Below are 17,247 nucleotides of genomic sequence, written 5' to 3'. Positions count from 1 at the left end.
AAAATCAAAAAAGAAAATGATTTGAAAGAAGAAGAAGCAGAAGAAATAAAAAATTGAAAGCAAGATTTCTTTCCAAGTTTGCTTTTCTTTCGTTTTTTTACGCCCCCCCCCCCCCCCCCCCCTTCAACAGTACATATATGTAGTTTATTTGAAAACTTTACACAAATATAAACTATCGGACGATTTAATTTCCCGCTGCAGATCGCTTCGTATAATATTCGCGGCAATTTTATATACATTTTGATGCGATACATTTTCTTTCTATCTTTTTCCTCGTCTTTATCGCTGTCTCTCTTTGTCTTCTTATTTCTGAATAATATGTATTAACAATTACGATAACTATACATATTCAGTATATATACACATAGTAGGTAGGTATACGATGTTTCGCTTAAAAAATGAAAAATGAAACAAAAATAAATAAAATAAAAAAAAAAAAAAAAAAAAAAAAACGCAACGATGAACAAGAAATTATAAAAACGATTATAAACGAAATACTTTGAAAATGCGATTTCCCCGTACGTTGCGAATCATTCGTTTTTCCATATTTTCACTAACTTGACAATTTTACTTGACGTACCGAAAAATCGCTCGATTATATTTATGTGCGATAGCTGTCGTACCTATTGAAGTCGAATGTACATTTACATCCATACATACATACATACATACACACATACATACATACATATATATATATGTATAAGGCGTAACAATTTTTAAACGCCGTGCCAGCGTTTAATTCACTGATGAACATCCTTTCTTTTCCATTTGCTTTTTGTTTTTGGTTGTTTGATTCGATGATTCGTCGTTCAAAGCTTAGAGCAACAAGTATCTGCCGATTGTGAGTAGAATTATCGATAAAATTAATCCTCCGTTTTTGGCTGATGCTCCTGCACCAGCTTTTGCATCAGCAGGACATTGCGCGATCGGGAACTTTTCGCAATGTTTCTGTAATGGAAATAAAAAAAAAAGATACTAACATTGATAGAATGATATAAAGATTTCGGCAAAAATCGGCTGGTAATCTTTCGAAACTCGTCGACGGGATGAAAGATGATAAAGAGTTTGAGAAAGAAAAAAAAAAAAAAAAAAAAAAACGAGATTAAAAAAAAAAAAAACTAGATAACGAAAATACTTTGCTTAAAACAAGAAGAAGAAGAAGAAGAAGAATAAGAAGAAGAAATTATAATCTATTGCGAAAGTGCGTCGAACGGCATTGAATAAAATTTATTGTGAAATTGCATTGCAGAATGCAGAGGGAACATTTCGATTGTACGATTTTTTTTTTCGCCGCTTACCTTGATCAGAGATGAAGATGTTCGATCGAGGAATTGTTTTGTAAAGGCAGCGGTATCCTCGCCGCATTTCACCAGAACCGTGCGATGCGAACAGTCGAGGTATTTTTGGAACGAGCTGTAACGATAAGGAGGAACAGAAAAAAATTAACTTTTTTTTTTTTTTTTCTTTTCAAATCGTCCAGTCAGAAACAAAGCTTGTAAAATTTTAAGATAAAAAATTATTACATCTCTCAATTTTTATTTTCAAATTCATTTCGCTCGCAATGCGGTACGAAGTAATAGTAAAATTATTTCTGTACGCGTGGATATCGCAAAAAAGGTGATGACGTCGAGGACGAAACGGCGATTAATTGGGGGCGATTAATTAAACAACTTTTGGGCCGGTTAAAGTCGAGACGAAACGGCGCCGCGGTCTCAATGGTTGAATTAATCGTCGAGGAAGTAATGCGATTTGAAAACACCGGCGAGATGAACGAATATTTTTATTTTATTTTATATTGTTTTTTTTTATTTTCTTTCTTTTTTTTCTGAGGCAAATTAATTATGTCAAAGAAATTAAGAGTGAGAGAGAGAGAGAGAGAGAGAGAGAGAGAGCGTGAGAAAGGGAAAAAGAAACTCAACTCTCGGAGGAATTATGATTATAATTGTAGATTTCTGAAGAGAAAAAAAACCTTTGAGAATATTCAAATTTAAAATTAAAGGATAATCAACTTATTATAACAGAGATACGGAGAAGGCAGAAAGAAAAAAAAAAAAACAGAAAATTATGATTTATAACGTACTTAAAGAAAAGCACAGAAAAGCTCCGACTCAAATCTGATCAAATCGAATTCATTTACGTGAAAGATAATAAAAAATAAAAATAAAAAAAAAAAACCTGCAAACAATAGTTGAATCTGCATTATATTAATTTCACGACTACGAAAAGGTTTGAAATTTTTTTACCCCCCTAAAATTTGCGAATACATTGAAAGCCTGACAATGTTTTGAATAATTGTTTCATCCTGGTTAAATATAAGTCCTTGTAATTTGACCGCGAAATTTGTATTAAAAAAAATTTACACGTATCAAATGAAATGCGCGAATTACATTTACTGTTGTTGTTACGTAAAATTCACACACAAAATATCAGGCTAAGGTCGGAAGTGGATAAATTATTTTGACCCAGATATATGCGCGTGACGTCACGAGCGACTCGTAGTTATTCCAGTATTTCACAATAACTGTCGTGTATAATTCTCATCAACAAGCCGGCCGTGCAAGAAGACGAGGTAATTGTTTCATTGACCGTGGCGTCGTCGCTGGTAACTAGTGCTGATTTAATTGGAGGCTCACAGTCGATAAAAATAAGGATGAAAAACTTGAAAAAAACGCGTGAAAAAAGAATTACCCTAAGAGAATTGTCATTTCAGACCAATTTACTTTCTCATAATATGACTGTATATTTCATATTTATTATTTATTAGTTTCTTTATTTTACGAAAGCAGGTTAATAATACTTATTATATACGTAATATATGTACATATTAGGGTGGCGCAAAAAAAACAACTTTTTTTTTTTTTTTTTCTCAGTCTCGTGTGACTAAAAGTTAGTTTTTAATGTTTTAAGAGCCCACTCCAAAGGACAGTTGAAACAAATTTTTTAAGAGGTCGCTCCACATTTTTTTAAACGTTAGAAATCGTCCAAAATCGTTTTTTTTTATAATTTTTTTTCTTCTCGTTACGGTATAATTATATTAGACAAAAAAAAAATAAGTTTCCGAAAGTTTCAGTTCAAAATTTGAATTTTGAAAGGTCGCTCATAATTTTTTTTCAATTCTTTGGTGCATTTCTTTAGATCTTTTCGAGCGACCTTTTAATATGAATATTAAAATTTCATAAATTATTTTTCTTCAATTTAGTAAGAAAGAATCGCTAACAATACACCACGAGATGAATTAAAAATCAAACAAAATACTGAAAATATAATTTGTTTCATTTAATTTTTTGACGATTTTTGACATTTTTTTAAATTTGGAGCGACCTCTTAAATTTTTTTTTTTTTTTTTGAGCTGTCCTTTGGCGTCGGTTCTCAAAACATCAAAAACTAACTTTTAGTCACACGAGACTGAAAAAAAAAAAAAATAGTCGGTTTTTGGCGCCACCCGGTATATAATGTTGGCAGTGAGGGAATGAATTCAATTCAACTCACCAGCAAATGTCCATCATTGGTTTGTCGGACTTCTCAACAGCCATCTTCTGCATCTCGTGCGTGTACCTATGCGAACAGACGTCGAATTGCGGTTTGACTTGTTGCATGCACGGCATGTGTTTTAGAAAACCTGGAACACGTGATAAAAGTGATGAATTATTATTTTCATTTATTTATTATTTATTTAGTCATTTATTTTTCTTGCAACAAGTCAATCGATCAATCGATTGTATGAAATATTTTAACGGTTCTAATGTTGAGACAAAAACGAAAAACGAAAAAAAAAAAAAAAAAAATCCGACCAACGATATTTTGACATTTCTTTTTTTTTTTTTTTCCTTCATCAAATGCGATACCCAATTTTTTTTTTTTTTGTAAACTTTAGTTCAGTATGAATGATCGCGTGACAAAAAGTCTATATATAAATTTTTTAACGATATACAATTTGAGGCTGTCAAATGTCATATGTACATATATACATATTAAACATAATATATTTATTATGAATGAATAAATTTCGACAGTGTAAATTAATTTAGAAAGAAGAGGGAAAGAAAAGAAACATAATAATTACTGGGACGATAAAATTATCTTCAATACTCACTGTCTTGATAAGGTCCCTCCTGACAGAGTTCTATTATCGCTGTATTCATGTCGACGTAAAGTTCATTGAAGTGTTGTCGTCGAGTTTCGGTCATGCATTGAGCGGTGTATCTTTTTATGCACGACATCGCCGACGACAGTTCTCTGCACGTGACATAAACAAAAAAAACAAAAAAAAAAAACACGTTTTCGATCAATATATATGTCAATTAAGAAATAAAATTAATTAAATAAAAAATAATATATAATAGTATAATAGAATAGATTGAATTGAAAGATTTACGGGAATTGAGAAATGCGGGAAGAATTATAAAGAAAAATGACCGCGGAGCGATAACGTCGCTCGTGATATTTAAAGCTCGATTAATACGAACTCTCTGATAAGAATCTTTCAATCCTGGATGCTAATGACTCGATCGTTTATTATAGTCTGAATGGGGGGCGGCAGGCCTCGATCCTTGGACGAAAAGGATCCCTCAGGATGCTATCCTAGACTCTAGAATATCTTGGATCGCGATATATGCCGCTTGCAGACCGCAATTTCCGCGCTTGCATGTCGAGGGAAGAATTAGATTGATACGAGACGGTGCGGATAAAATTGATTATTCATTCATTAGTCTGATCGCGATTTCTCAACTGTCTGTAATTGACTTTTTCAGCGTGAGAAGGAAAAAAATCTTTTATAATATAGCCATATCTTTACAGATATATATAGGTATACAATATATATATATATATATATATTTTTTTTTTTCTAATTATTTAAAATTGTTTATAATTTATATGTTTGAAAAAAATGAAGTACACGTTAAAAAGCCATTAAAAAGATCTGGATTGATAATCTTAACTTATTATTAAATATCTCAATCGACGCTGGATTTCATCACACTTTATTTCCGAGAGGCGTAACGCACGCGGTTTTTTCATATGAAAAAAGGGTTTATTTATACCTTATCTAAGAATAAGACCAAGAGATTGAACAACGTATGAGCACCGCCACCGTATCTTTACCAGCTCTGACGTTAAACGACCGTCGCGCGGTTAAAACTTTATTCATCATGTTATTATCCGGCTCGTTTCTACGCCCCCAGCACCGAGACTTGATTCGAAAACTTGATATCTTAGTCGCAACTTCCGGTTACAAAGGCTGGATTATTACCGGCGTATAAAGTATGGCGTTGTTCGAAATGTTCATGCAAAACTTTAGTGCTTCGGGGTAGACGGCGAGAATATTTTAGGGTGAAGAAGATTTCGAGCGATTTTCAATGACTTTTTCAACCATTCTATTCTGGGTGATTTTCAATGAATTCTGGTTTAGATTGAATATCAGAAAATTTGTTCAACGAGTCAGTGGGAATCGATGGAACTTGCTCGGAAAGGAAGAAGATCATTTAACATAAATGGAAATTGAACATGAACGAAAGTACTCGATGATAAAATAGAAATAAAAATAGAAATCGTTTGACGAGGTTTTAAGGGATTCGAACCGATTTACAATGATTTCAGGTTTAAATATCAATTTCTTTTTTATCTTGTTTGTTGCTTCGAAGATTGTTACGAGGCTGAAGTTGGTGTAACGTTTAAGTAACGAAACGTCAAGGATAAAAAAGAATCTCGTTATTGTACAATTTCCTAATGACTTTTGGAGAAGTTCGCTTTTCGGAATACATCATACGAGGATGTTTCGGTTATTATGGTTTATCAGGTTTCAGAGACGACGACTAAAGGTATATATTATATACAAAATAATGATTTCTCCTAAACTTGCATCTTTAATCCTCATAGAATATTGCAGTGATTCAAGTACTTTTTTATTTCCAGTTTCGATTCCAAGTGTTAAATTCTTTTTTTTTAATTTTTAATTATTGTACACTTCATCAAGATTCTGTCAATATTGTTGTACTTCGATGCGGGTTTACTTACATACAAACTACGTCGAGTTGTTCCTTCGTAGCTACAAATTCCGACCAGTCGCTTGAGAGGCTTTGCAACGGTCTTGCACATCGGGCCAATTCATCAGGTCCACACGATTCGCCTCGACAGCTCGCCAGCACTGTAACAGAGAGAGAAAAAGCGGCTCGTTTAATGAAATGATCAAGATCGAGCTCGAATATCTATAGAGAAAAACATATGAAATTTAGAATTACATACGCCAGTAAGTACGAAAACTACGTTAAGTAAACATCGATTTCCGGATCCGGTGTGCCGGTGAAATCAAATATGAGAAATCATGACGACGAAATTAACATTGGAAGAAAAATTATTACCATTTCGCAGCTTTGGGATGAACATGAAGAAGTCGAAATTACGAAATCTTACTTTTTCCATGCTGTATTAGGTATGTTTAATGAATTTCAAATTATTCAGCAAACTTACGAAGTAGCTAACGAATATTTCGATTCGAAAAATTTATCCTCGCAATCGCGTTTAAATATACCTACAAACTCTTCCGATATTTGACAAACGAATTAATTTCTATTTTCTATTCTCTAGGAGGACTTGGAGTCTAGACTCTTCTACGAGTCTTGTAGACTATGCATACATATATATATATATATATATAATAAGCCTTCTTTCGCTCTATTTCTGGACGCTTTTCTATACAGACCAGCAAGCTGCAGCCTAACTCTTCGACTTACACTCACAACAGTGACTGTATTCTGTGCCCTAGTATCCATGATGTGTCTATAATTCTCGATTTACCGAATTTAAAACGTGGAAAATATAAGACAGGATGCAGAATAATTGAGAGCTTCGAAATTCTCTAAACCCACATTTTTTTTTCCTTCTCCTTCGATATTTTTGTGTGAAAATATTAAATTTATATATATGCGATAAAATTTTCAAGTCCCGGGCAGTCGAGTTTTTTTTTTCCCCCTCCTTTCCTTGTTTCTTTCTTTTCCTTTCCTCTTTCTCCACGTTTTAGCGGTAATTTATTTGAATTGCAACGAGAATTACGTTCAGATTCGTTTCTTATGCTCCGTTGCAATTTTTAGAGACATATTATCGCGAAAGTTTTATGTTTTTTTTGTTATTAGCTTTTTTCACCCCCCGTTAAAACATGGAAACACCATGCATTTGTACAGCAAGATTACCACGGGACGATGGGCGGACCGAGAGTTAATTAATTATGACGCATGAATGCGATATTGTGAATTACGTTTTAACCCCTCGCCTAGCTGTTTACACACCCGTGCAAAAAGCATCCGTTCAAATTAAAAACTTTCTATGGATTTAATGGGTTTTTCTTTACCTGCGGGTTATATTTACTCACGCACAAATATATTACCTCATACATTTATATCCAAATACATGATGGAACAACTATATATATAAACATACTATTTAATCCAACTCTGGGAGAATTTCTTTTTCTTTAATTTAAAATTTCATTTTTATCCACGATTTTCGGTCAACACTGAGTGTTATATAAAATTTTTTAGAAATAATGAAACTGTAGGTTGAAAATTTTTTTCATCGTGATCAATATTTTTAGAAAGTACCTCTGAAAGAGAGAGAGAGAGAGAGAGAGAGAGACAGATAGAGAGAGATTTAATTGAAGAGAGGAAATTAACTGCAGAAACTTTACGGTTATTCTTCGAGAGCATTGTAATATGGAATTCAATTACAGGAATCTTTTTATGCAAGATTGTACAGTGTAAACATTAATTTCTTTAAGAATTTTCACAATATATGTACAATAAAAACTGTAAATTTTTATACTGTAATAGATTCAATGAATTCCAGAGTCTGAATAAAATTCGTTTAAGAGTTTTATCATGTTTTCGCTAAAGGTTATCGACGACGATATCCCTTGTAGTGAATTTTTATACGAGAATTACGATCGTTGTTAAAAGGATTGTTATTTCAACTGTTTTAAAATACGAACGATTATCAAAGTGTCGGAAATTATTTCACTATCGTCTGTAGCTCGCAGTATAGAGAATAGATATATATAATATTCGGATGGATAATAAAGTGTGGCTGTTACTTAAGTTTTAATATTATATCGCATGTATTTAAGATACTCACAGAAGACCCCTAAGTCTGTATAACAACATATTAGTTAAAAAAAAACTAAACCCGCGCTCCTCGTTACAAAGTTAAAATTATTTTTCATATCGGTTATTATTTATTACAAGCGCGGAATCAAAATGCTGCCCCTGCTTATACGTCCAAGTACATATTACGCTTTTCATTATCGCACAGAATTGAACGATAAAAGCTCCGAAGAAATAAACTTTCTCCTCATTCTCTGCACCGACGATCTTATTATTATCATTTATTATATTGTTAAGCTCCCAGAACGATGATAACGCGCTGTTACACTTGAACGTATGTGATAAAACGACATACATTATGTGATATTGCATAGTTTTAAATGCTCTTTTATAATAACGCGATTATTATTTTTCATCCCTGTTTCTGGTAGACAAAGTAAGTACCGTTTCTATAACGGTAGAGTGTGAACCTGCGAATTAAATGCGCATGTGCGTAGTGCAGAAAAAGGACCACTTTCAAGTCATAGGAGTGTTGAAAGTGGTCCTTTGCGATCTCCCTTTTCATGTTGTGCTTACATACGTATATATATATATATATATTCCTAAGCTACATTTGCCCAATAGTACACTACGAACAGCGGTGGGATTGTACCTATGGCAAAAACGAGAAAAAAAAAAAAAAAAAAAAAAAGAAAAAAAAACGAAAAAAAAAAGTCTCCGTTTTTGTTCCCGTTTGGAACAGGACTGGCTAGAGATTACGCTTTTTGGCTATAATCGAATATCGATTACATTTCAGATATATAGGCGTGCACATGAAACATATCGGAATGGACCGTATCGATGCGTGATATATAATATTGTGTAGTATATGTGTATATGTATGACGTGTACGTCGTCAACTGCAGTGCGATCTGCATGCAGTCTATAGTGGAGTCGATTAGTGCATTGAAGTGTGCAGTGGTATTCATGTTTGAAACAGTGACGAGAGAGAGAGAGAGAGTGAGAGTGAAAGAAAAAAAAACAAACAAAACAACACAACAACAACGTCATGCGAATTAACAAAAATCGATCAAATTATGTATGGTGATAAAAATTATTGAATTAAAAATAATAATAATAATAATAATAATAATTTAAAGAGTTCGGTGTTAAGATGACGAAAAAAAAAATTTCACGCATATATATATATATATATATATAGGTAAAAATTAAAGAGTATCGTTTATTGACTTACAAGTAATTGAGCCTGTGCAAAGTTCGATGGGTGTGTTTTTTAATATATATGTAGATTGAATGGATGCAGGGTGCAGGGTGAAAAAATAATTGGAAATATGTTTGTAGAGAGGGATAAAGTAAGAGAGAGAGAGAGAGAAAGAGGGGGGGGAATACAGGCGCGGAAAGAAAACAAATAAAAGAAAAACAAAAAAAAAAAAAAAAAAAAATACATATATATAGTTGATGGAAAATCTTTGCGAGGGAATAGGTTTTTACTTCATATACCAGTGAATAAAGGACTTCCGCATAGAATGAATCGAATGAAATTCCATTATTTAATATTTTTCTTTTGTTATTTCTGATGTGTGTATATATATACATACGTGATCGATCACTGCTAATCTACTGCTATGCGCGTATTGATGACGTACGTACGCGTATACATATGTATATTGAGGTCTGTTATTTACCCAATTGCGAACTATTCATAGTGTTTATATATATATATATAACATACGAGATCTGCGCATCTTATACTAGCGAAATTCTGTTCATTGAAATTCGACTTCTGAAGTGCAATTTACTCGATTCAAGTCAGGATCGATGGGTTAGATTTTTTTTTCCTCTCTTTCTATAATGTGAAATAACTTTTAACTCTGCATATCGCAGAATATGATTACATGTATATGTATATATATATATATATATATAATATATAATAATTGGAATATATTTTATTCGGGTCAAGCGAATTCAAAACTTACGAAAGTTGCTATCGAATATTATAGACAAGTAAAGTAGAGGTTCGTTATCGTATCTTGCAGAGGGAGTTGGGTGACCATTTTATTATTAGTATAATCTCTCCGCACTTTAAGCCGTCCATACACGTATGTACCTACGTACATACACATAATGCTGACATTATATCATATGATATATACATATATATATATATATATTATAGAATTGCGCAAGGCGATTCATCGTTCAAAGGATGAATTCACCCCATTCAAAATTGTATAATGCACCCTCTCTGTGTACCTAACACGTGTACATCCGGCTGTCCTGAAGCATTTATATATATATATAAATATGTGTCCTCGGATTTGTTCATCCCTTGAGAATTTGTCGCGGTCGGTATAAAACTGTGTATATATATATATATATATATATACATATACGTTACACGCACGTTTTAACAAACCGGTGAAGTGGGTGAAGAAACGAATTTTATATCTTATCGCAATCGCTAACAATACTGTTGGGCATGTAAGGGTCGTCGGCTTATTCCGGTTTTAAAAGAAAAAAAAATATAGAAGGTGAATCTAGAAACGTTCGATTTTTTCGTTTCAGGTTAACCATCTCCGAGAAATCATTCTTTTTATCAGACTGCGATTTTCAACTACATACGATTTTCGTGTATAAAAAGTGATTAAATTATATTCACTGACAAGAGCCACCGAGAGATAATTTGATTATTATTAATGTGTAACGACGCAATTTGGCCTCGTTTGCGCGCAATTGCTCAATTTCTATATACCTAACGGTGCATTTAACTAAGCTTAAGGAGAATTTAAACTGTTACGATCATTTCACGACGAGATAAGGAGGGAAAAATGTAGCTTAAAATTAAATTAAAAAAGCCAAAGATTACTGCGCTTGGCCTTGTTAATTATCAAATCGAGAAACTTTGTCTGGATACGATGTGTGACTTAGATAACGTTTTTGGTTTCTCAAGCCACACCGTTTCCGAAAAAGATTTTTTTTTTTTTTTTTTCTCTCTCTCTAGTCATTTTGAAGGCGAGAGACTATCGCGAATTTAGGCACGTAATAAATCATCAAAAATTTTACACGTGCCAGGGGGGAAAAAAATTTAACAACAAACACTTCAGATCTCTTATATATATATATATACGTGTGTATAAAAATGTACATGATAAGCGATTGCGATAAAATTAGATCTATAATTACATGCGATTTGACGAATGCAACTGATCGAATTATTTATACCGACGTTAAAGCTACGTGAGGATTTGTGATTATAATCGACGATGTGAGGATTTTATTTAAATCATGATAATCCATTTATCTACACATCACATGATAGATCGAAAAATATTATTCTCTACAGTCAACCTTGATTGCAAATATATATATATATACACACATTATTTGCAATTACTGCATGATGTTGAGTCTGTTGCAAAATAATAAATACATCTATGATATATGCACATTTTTTATACATTATAGGATACTTTTTCTTATTGTTTTAATTTACACATTTTTTATGCGTATAATTTATAATTTAGTTTGTCAAATTGTCAAATCGTGTAAAAATATGCCCTTGTGTTCGAAAAAAGAGACGTCAAAACATTTTCAATCCGATCAAAGAGATCAAAATTTGAGATAATATTTCGACGTAAATTATATCAAATAAATGAATACACTGTAAACGCTGAAGAACGTAAACGGACTAAGTATAATAATTGCACAAGGCTTATATTATTACATATCCATATATAGTGATTCATTATCATTCCGTTAACGCGACATTCATGGTCCCAAACCTTAAAGCTAAAAAGGAAACATCCTGATTGAATTAATTATCGGCGCCAAAAAAACTCGTTCTCGTTGCGGCATAATAACCGGTGTTTTGGCAAACTAATCGCGAACCGTTCGTTCGATTGTCCGCGTCCGGCCCTCAAGTTGGCGCCACACGTAATATACAGTCGAGTCTAGACTCTAGATCGTTACGTAACCCGTGTCTCTCGTCAAGCTCTTTATCTCTCTCTCTCTCTCATTCTCTTTGCCTTGCTTGCTCCACGGTTGATTATACGCGGAGTAAACAATTGCTCCCATCTGCTACAGTTAAGATAATATATTATCTTAGCTACAGTGGGTGGAAATAATGGGTCAAAATTCACAGTAATCCGACTCTGCGTTATGGAAACAATCTCTCTTACTGTGGTGTTGAGATCATGTCGTATTTATAATAATAATAATAATAATAATAATAATAATAATATACATGTAATGTATATATGCAATACTACATGCTTTTGAATATCACTGTATTCGCAAAACTTGTGTGTAACCATCTAGTCTATTTTTTAATTGTATTATTGTACGGTTAAACCAAGTTTTTCGACAGTTTCGAGACTGGCTGCGCAAATATGTGTATCGATCTTTCTCTGCAAAATTCGTCATCTTGCTGTTCAAATTTTGTAGTAAACGAACTTTTAAACTCTCAATTTCTTCCCGCCGTAAAAACCCTCCTCCGAAACCTAACCTAACTTAACCTGACCTAAGTTGAAGAAAAAAAAAAAAAACTCAAAGATAACGGTATAACCGAAATTTTTAGACAGTTACGAAACTGGCTGCGTGAGTCTCGATTTTTATCTGGACAAAATTCATCATCTTATTGTTGTTCAACGTTTGTACGTACACGAACTTTTAAACTATCAATTTTTAACCGCCGAAAAATCATCCTCCGGAAATCTAACCTAACTTGAACGGGGAAAAAAAAAAGCAAAAGAAAAACCTCAAAGGTAACGCTACAGTCTAGGTATGTATAGTCGGTATAAATACTTGACCGATCGAGTTAAAAATGTCAGAAATTTTCAAAATTATTGCAAAGTGCCAGCGCGCGATTCAATATGAAACTTTTTTTTTTTTTTTTTGCACCATGCGCAAAAGAAGAAGAAGAAAAAAAAAAAGTCCCTTTACGTAATTTATACATAGAAAGAAAAAAAAATAAATAATACCCTACGAATATCACGTGTCTCACGTATGCATATATGCGCATGCACATACATACTTAGAGCGAAACGCAACTTCCGTGCATCAGAGATCAAACGCGTATAGCTTTAATGGTTTCGTGTCTCATGTGAGTAGGTACGATATGAGGTGAATAGCCACGCATTTCGGTTAACACCTATACACACCTACCAACCTACCAACCTATCAACCTACACACCTTTCGTGCGTAGCTCGCCGCAAGGCCAGGCGACGTTGCACGCCGCTCTCTCATTGGCTCAAATAGATCGTACGATGTTCTACGCGCGGTATATAAATATCCAGGGTTACCAACACCACCGTCATCATGGTATCACCATTGCCGTAGCTCATCCCCACATTCCCACATTCCCACATCGCGATGCCAGACGACGGCGAAGAGGCGAAGCGACACGCGTTTTTTTCTCTCTTTCTTCCTTATTATACCTTCAAATGTTATCCAAATATCCTTCGAAGTATGTCACGGATAGGGTTTAATTGTTTTTAATTTTTTTTTTTTTTTAAATTCTTTTTTTATTTTATTCAATCAGTCTGCTATAAAACTTGTACTTCGTGTGTGACTCATTTTCATTCATACGTATGTAGGATGCATATATTATAAAAATTATCGTACAACGTTCATCATCGCTGCACAAGACCTGCCTCACTCCTCAATATATTGTTTTACTTTGTAGTTCTTTTATTCTTTTGCCTTGTGTGTGTGTTTTTTTTTTCTTCTTTCCTTCCTCGTTATTATTTCTTTCGTGTAATTCATATTCCTCGGTAGGTATACGCGTATTGTGACAACTTTCGATGAAAGGTAAAGTCAAGTCTATACTCTATATATAGAGTCTCGAGGATATTTCGCAAGTCTGCTACGGCATACAACGCTCTCATATAGCTTCAATCGATGTTGTTACAATCTGGTGACAATTTGTTATATACAACTTATACATATACAAATACATATACCTAAGCACAAGTATGCAATAGAAAACAGAAGAGATATTAAGTATGTACGATTGTTATGTTTCTTTGATATGTTATCCTTGCGTACTTTTCTCTTAAAGAATGTGATAAACGTATAATAATATCACAGGAGGTTGTAGAGTAACGACGACGACGATGATGATGATGAATGATCGAATGTTATTATAGTATGTGTATATATATACAATGTGCGAGAAACGGCGAATTTTCTAGCAATCGATTTTCATGAAGGAAGTCGAATTATTACGGATGTATATACCCTTAAAATTCTCCAAATCGTGCGATTCTCGGTGCTAACATAACGAGCAAAGAAAAGGCAAAAAAGTGTGTTCATAAATTTTCTCCAAACAATAATTCGTTCAAGGAATTGTACGAACTATAAAGAAAGAAAAAGTTTGTGTCGTGTGTCTCGATCCGCGAGCGAAAAAGTCGTCCCAGGATGGAACGATAAATTCTTTCTCGTATATGGATATAAAGTAAAAATTTTACACCCCCCTCCGATATCTTTTACCGAGATGTTGTAGATATTTTTTTCTCATTCTTTCACTTCTTTCTTATAGATTCTTTTTTTTTCACCCTTAAGGTATAATAATAATAATAATAATAATAATGATGATGATAGTTATGATAATAATAATAATTTTCTCATTTCATTTTTCGATTTTTCTCCTACAACCCGCATATTTTGATCCCTTTGCAAAATTTGGTGTATGAGGAGAGAAAAAAGCATTTGAGAGAATAAAGAATATTTTGATTTGAATAATGAAAAACGACAAGTAATGTGCAAACTGTCGATGAAGCAAGTATAACTGTTATTATACTTATTTTTAATGGGAAATCCAAATTCTGAGATTCAGTCAATCCACAATTAAAGCAAAAATATATAATCTTACAGATTTTACGGAGACTTTAAACTCTATGAAAATCGTTCTAAAGTGACAAATCAATGACGTTTGTTTGTTTCGATGCGTTATTATTATCATTATTATTATTATTATTATTATTATTATTATTATACGCTTAACGTCAATAATTATTTTAATCTTCTAATCAGACTCAGACGAGACAAGAGATGCAGAAGAATTCGTCCCGGGCTGCCCCCCCCCCCCCCCCCCCCCCCTCGCCGCACTAATTCAGGGTTGAGCGAAATTTTTTTTGCAAAAGTTAACCGAACGAAGGGTTAAATGCCAATTAATGACAGCATATTCGTTTCGTTATTATTTCTCATTTATGAATGTCAAGAAGCCTCGTATACTATATATACTATATAGGCGAACACACGCTCGTTGTCCGTGTGAGGTATTCCTCGAGGAGGGGCGGTGGAGGGGAGGCAGGTGTGCGTGAGAAATGTGGAATGACGTTGGAGGGGGGAGTCGACGCGCACACGCCCATTGTTTCGACCAATCGGAGAGAGCGATACGCCTGACGTCATATCGTACGATATAACGGACGCTTGAGCCACGTGCTTTCTTCAGGTTAAAAGAAGGAATTCGTGTAGTAATAGGTATATAACTTGCGCGTGAATGTTTCTGTCTGTCTGTTTTCTATGTCTGTCTGTCTGACTTGGTTTGGCTGTGTATAAAAGCCATGAAGAGATAAATATCGGGTGAGACAGAGTATAGAAGGCTATTCTTAGATCAGGGAAAGGTGCCGCCGATTATATACGTATGTTGTGTATATAATATTTATATTTATTTATATATGTATATGCCGTATGGTGCAGAAACACTTTGTCGGTTTTTTGGTTGTTTTTTTTTTGCCAACTATCGGCGGTATCGAACGCGGACGTATTTTTATATCGTTCTTTTTTTTTTACGTTTTGTTTTCGTTGCAGTCGAAGGGACGAAATAACAACTGACGTCAGATACTCTCGGAAAGTCGAATGTGAACTGTATAAATATTATTATACGTATATGTTATGTTAACTGCGTTGTATATTTTGAATTGGAGCGTTGCCATTTCTCTTCGACTATGTATGATGGGAAAGAAGTAAAAAAAAAAAAAAAAAAAAAAAACTAAGAAGTTACTTTGCTGTTCGTTTTATAAAGGCACGACTACAAATAACGCGCGTTTTTGATTTGGAAAATCTGACACGTGTTATCCTAATAATACAATCCTACATATTTCATATAGAATTCGGTTACATTCTTCAGTATCGATACTGTTAAATTATGTCCGAATTTTCTATATACATATATAAATTTTCGATTCTTTACTTCCTGATGGATCGATCATTTATTATTGTTTATATATATATATATATATATATATATATATATATATATATATATATATATATATATATATTGTTTATTTTAATCAAAATTATATATTATAATTTATTATGACACTTCGATCGACTTAGAAGCGTTAATTAGAGAACTCGATAAAAAAAATTGTTAATATATAGAATTAACTTTAATCAACGAGAATCAAAGAAGAAATTGATCTTTTTGTTCGAAGTGATCCTTCAGTTTTGCATTTCTTTCATCTTCCCAGTCTGCAATTGACGATCATATTCAAACTATTTGATTACAACAGTTGTTTATCAGCTGCTGATTATAATCGTGTCATCATTGTTACACCTATAAATCATCAAGATTCAAATTTATTCACTCTCTTCAATCATTCTTTTTTCATAATATACGTATTCGAAAAATAAATACTAACCGATCATACGTTTGCGTTTTAATCAAATTTTCGATAAAGCATATTAAGTACAAATTACTTGTGTGCAATACTCACGGGAGTAAAAAGCTGTAAAAAAAAGGGCGAGCCAAGAAAGTTGAGTTTCGACGAAGTTTTTCATCTCGAAAACGAGTCACGTTTTTTTTTTTTTTTTGGGTTTTTATAATTTTTCTCCCTCTTCGACGCAATATATTATGACGTAGAACTATGCCGCAAATTTCAACGACGCTGGATCACTGGTGATTATTGTTAATATATTCCCGCTTTGTTGAACCAAAAAACTTATTAACGCAAGTTTTTTTCTCTCTCTCAGTTCACAGTTCGTAGAACAAAAAATTTATCACTGCGCGTCAACTTGCGGAACAATTTTTTTTTAAGAGTTTTATTACACGTGTAAAATATACAAAGAAATAAAACCTAAGAACGTTGATATCAACTTCACCAAGTATCGAATGGAAGGAATTATTTTCAACTAATACAC

General features: G+C 33.3%; 1 protein-coding gene across 1 annotated transcript; it reads right to left on the bottom strand.

The window, feature by feature from the left end:
• Nucleotides 1-161: 161 nt before the first annotated feature.
• LOC124410331 lies at nt 162-17,083 on the bottom strand. The gene is made up of 7 exons (XM_046888606.1): nt 16,980-17,083; nt 16,824-16,924; nt 6,019-6,148; nt 4,097-4,239; nt 3,493-3,622; nt 1,302-1,416; nt 162-951 (listed from the first exon to the last, which is right to left on the bottom strand). Exons 2-7 carry the CDS (start codon nt 16,885-16,887, stop codon nt 820-822), a joined length of 714 nt encoding a protein of 237 aa, XP_046744562.1. The 5' UTR covers nt 16,888-16,924; nt 16,980-17,083; the 3' UTR covers nt 162-819.
• Between the last annotated feature and the right edge of the window lie 164 nt (nt 17,084-17,247).

Source organism: Diprion similis, chromosome 9 (assembly GCF_021155765.1).
Source record: "Diprion similis isolate iyDipSimi1 chromosome 9, iyDipSimi1.1, whole genome shotgun sequence".
Taxonomy (NCBI): domain Eukaryota; kingdom Metazoa; phylum Arthropoda; class Insecta; order Hymenoptera; family Diprionidae; genus Diprion; species Diprion similis.
This window is presented reverse-complemented; position numbering and strand designations above follow the sequence as displayed.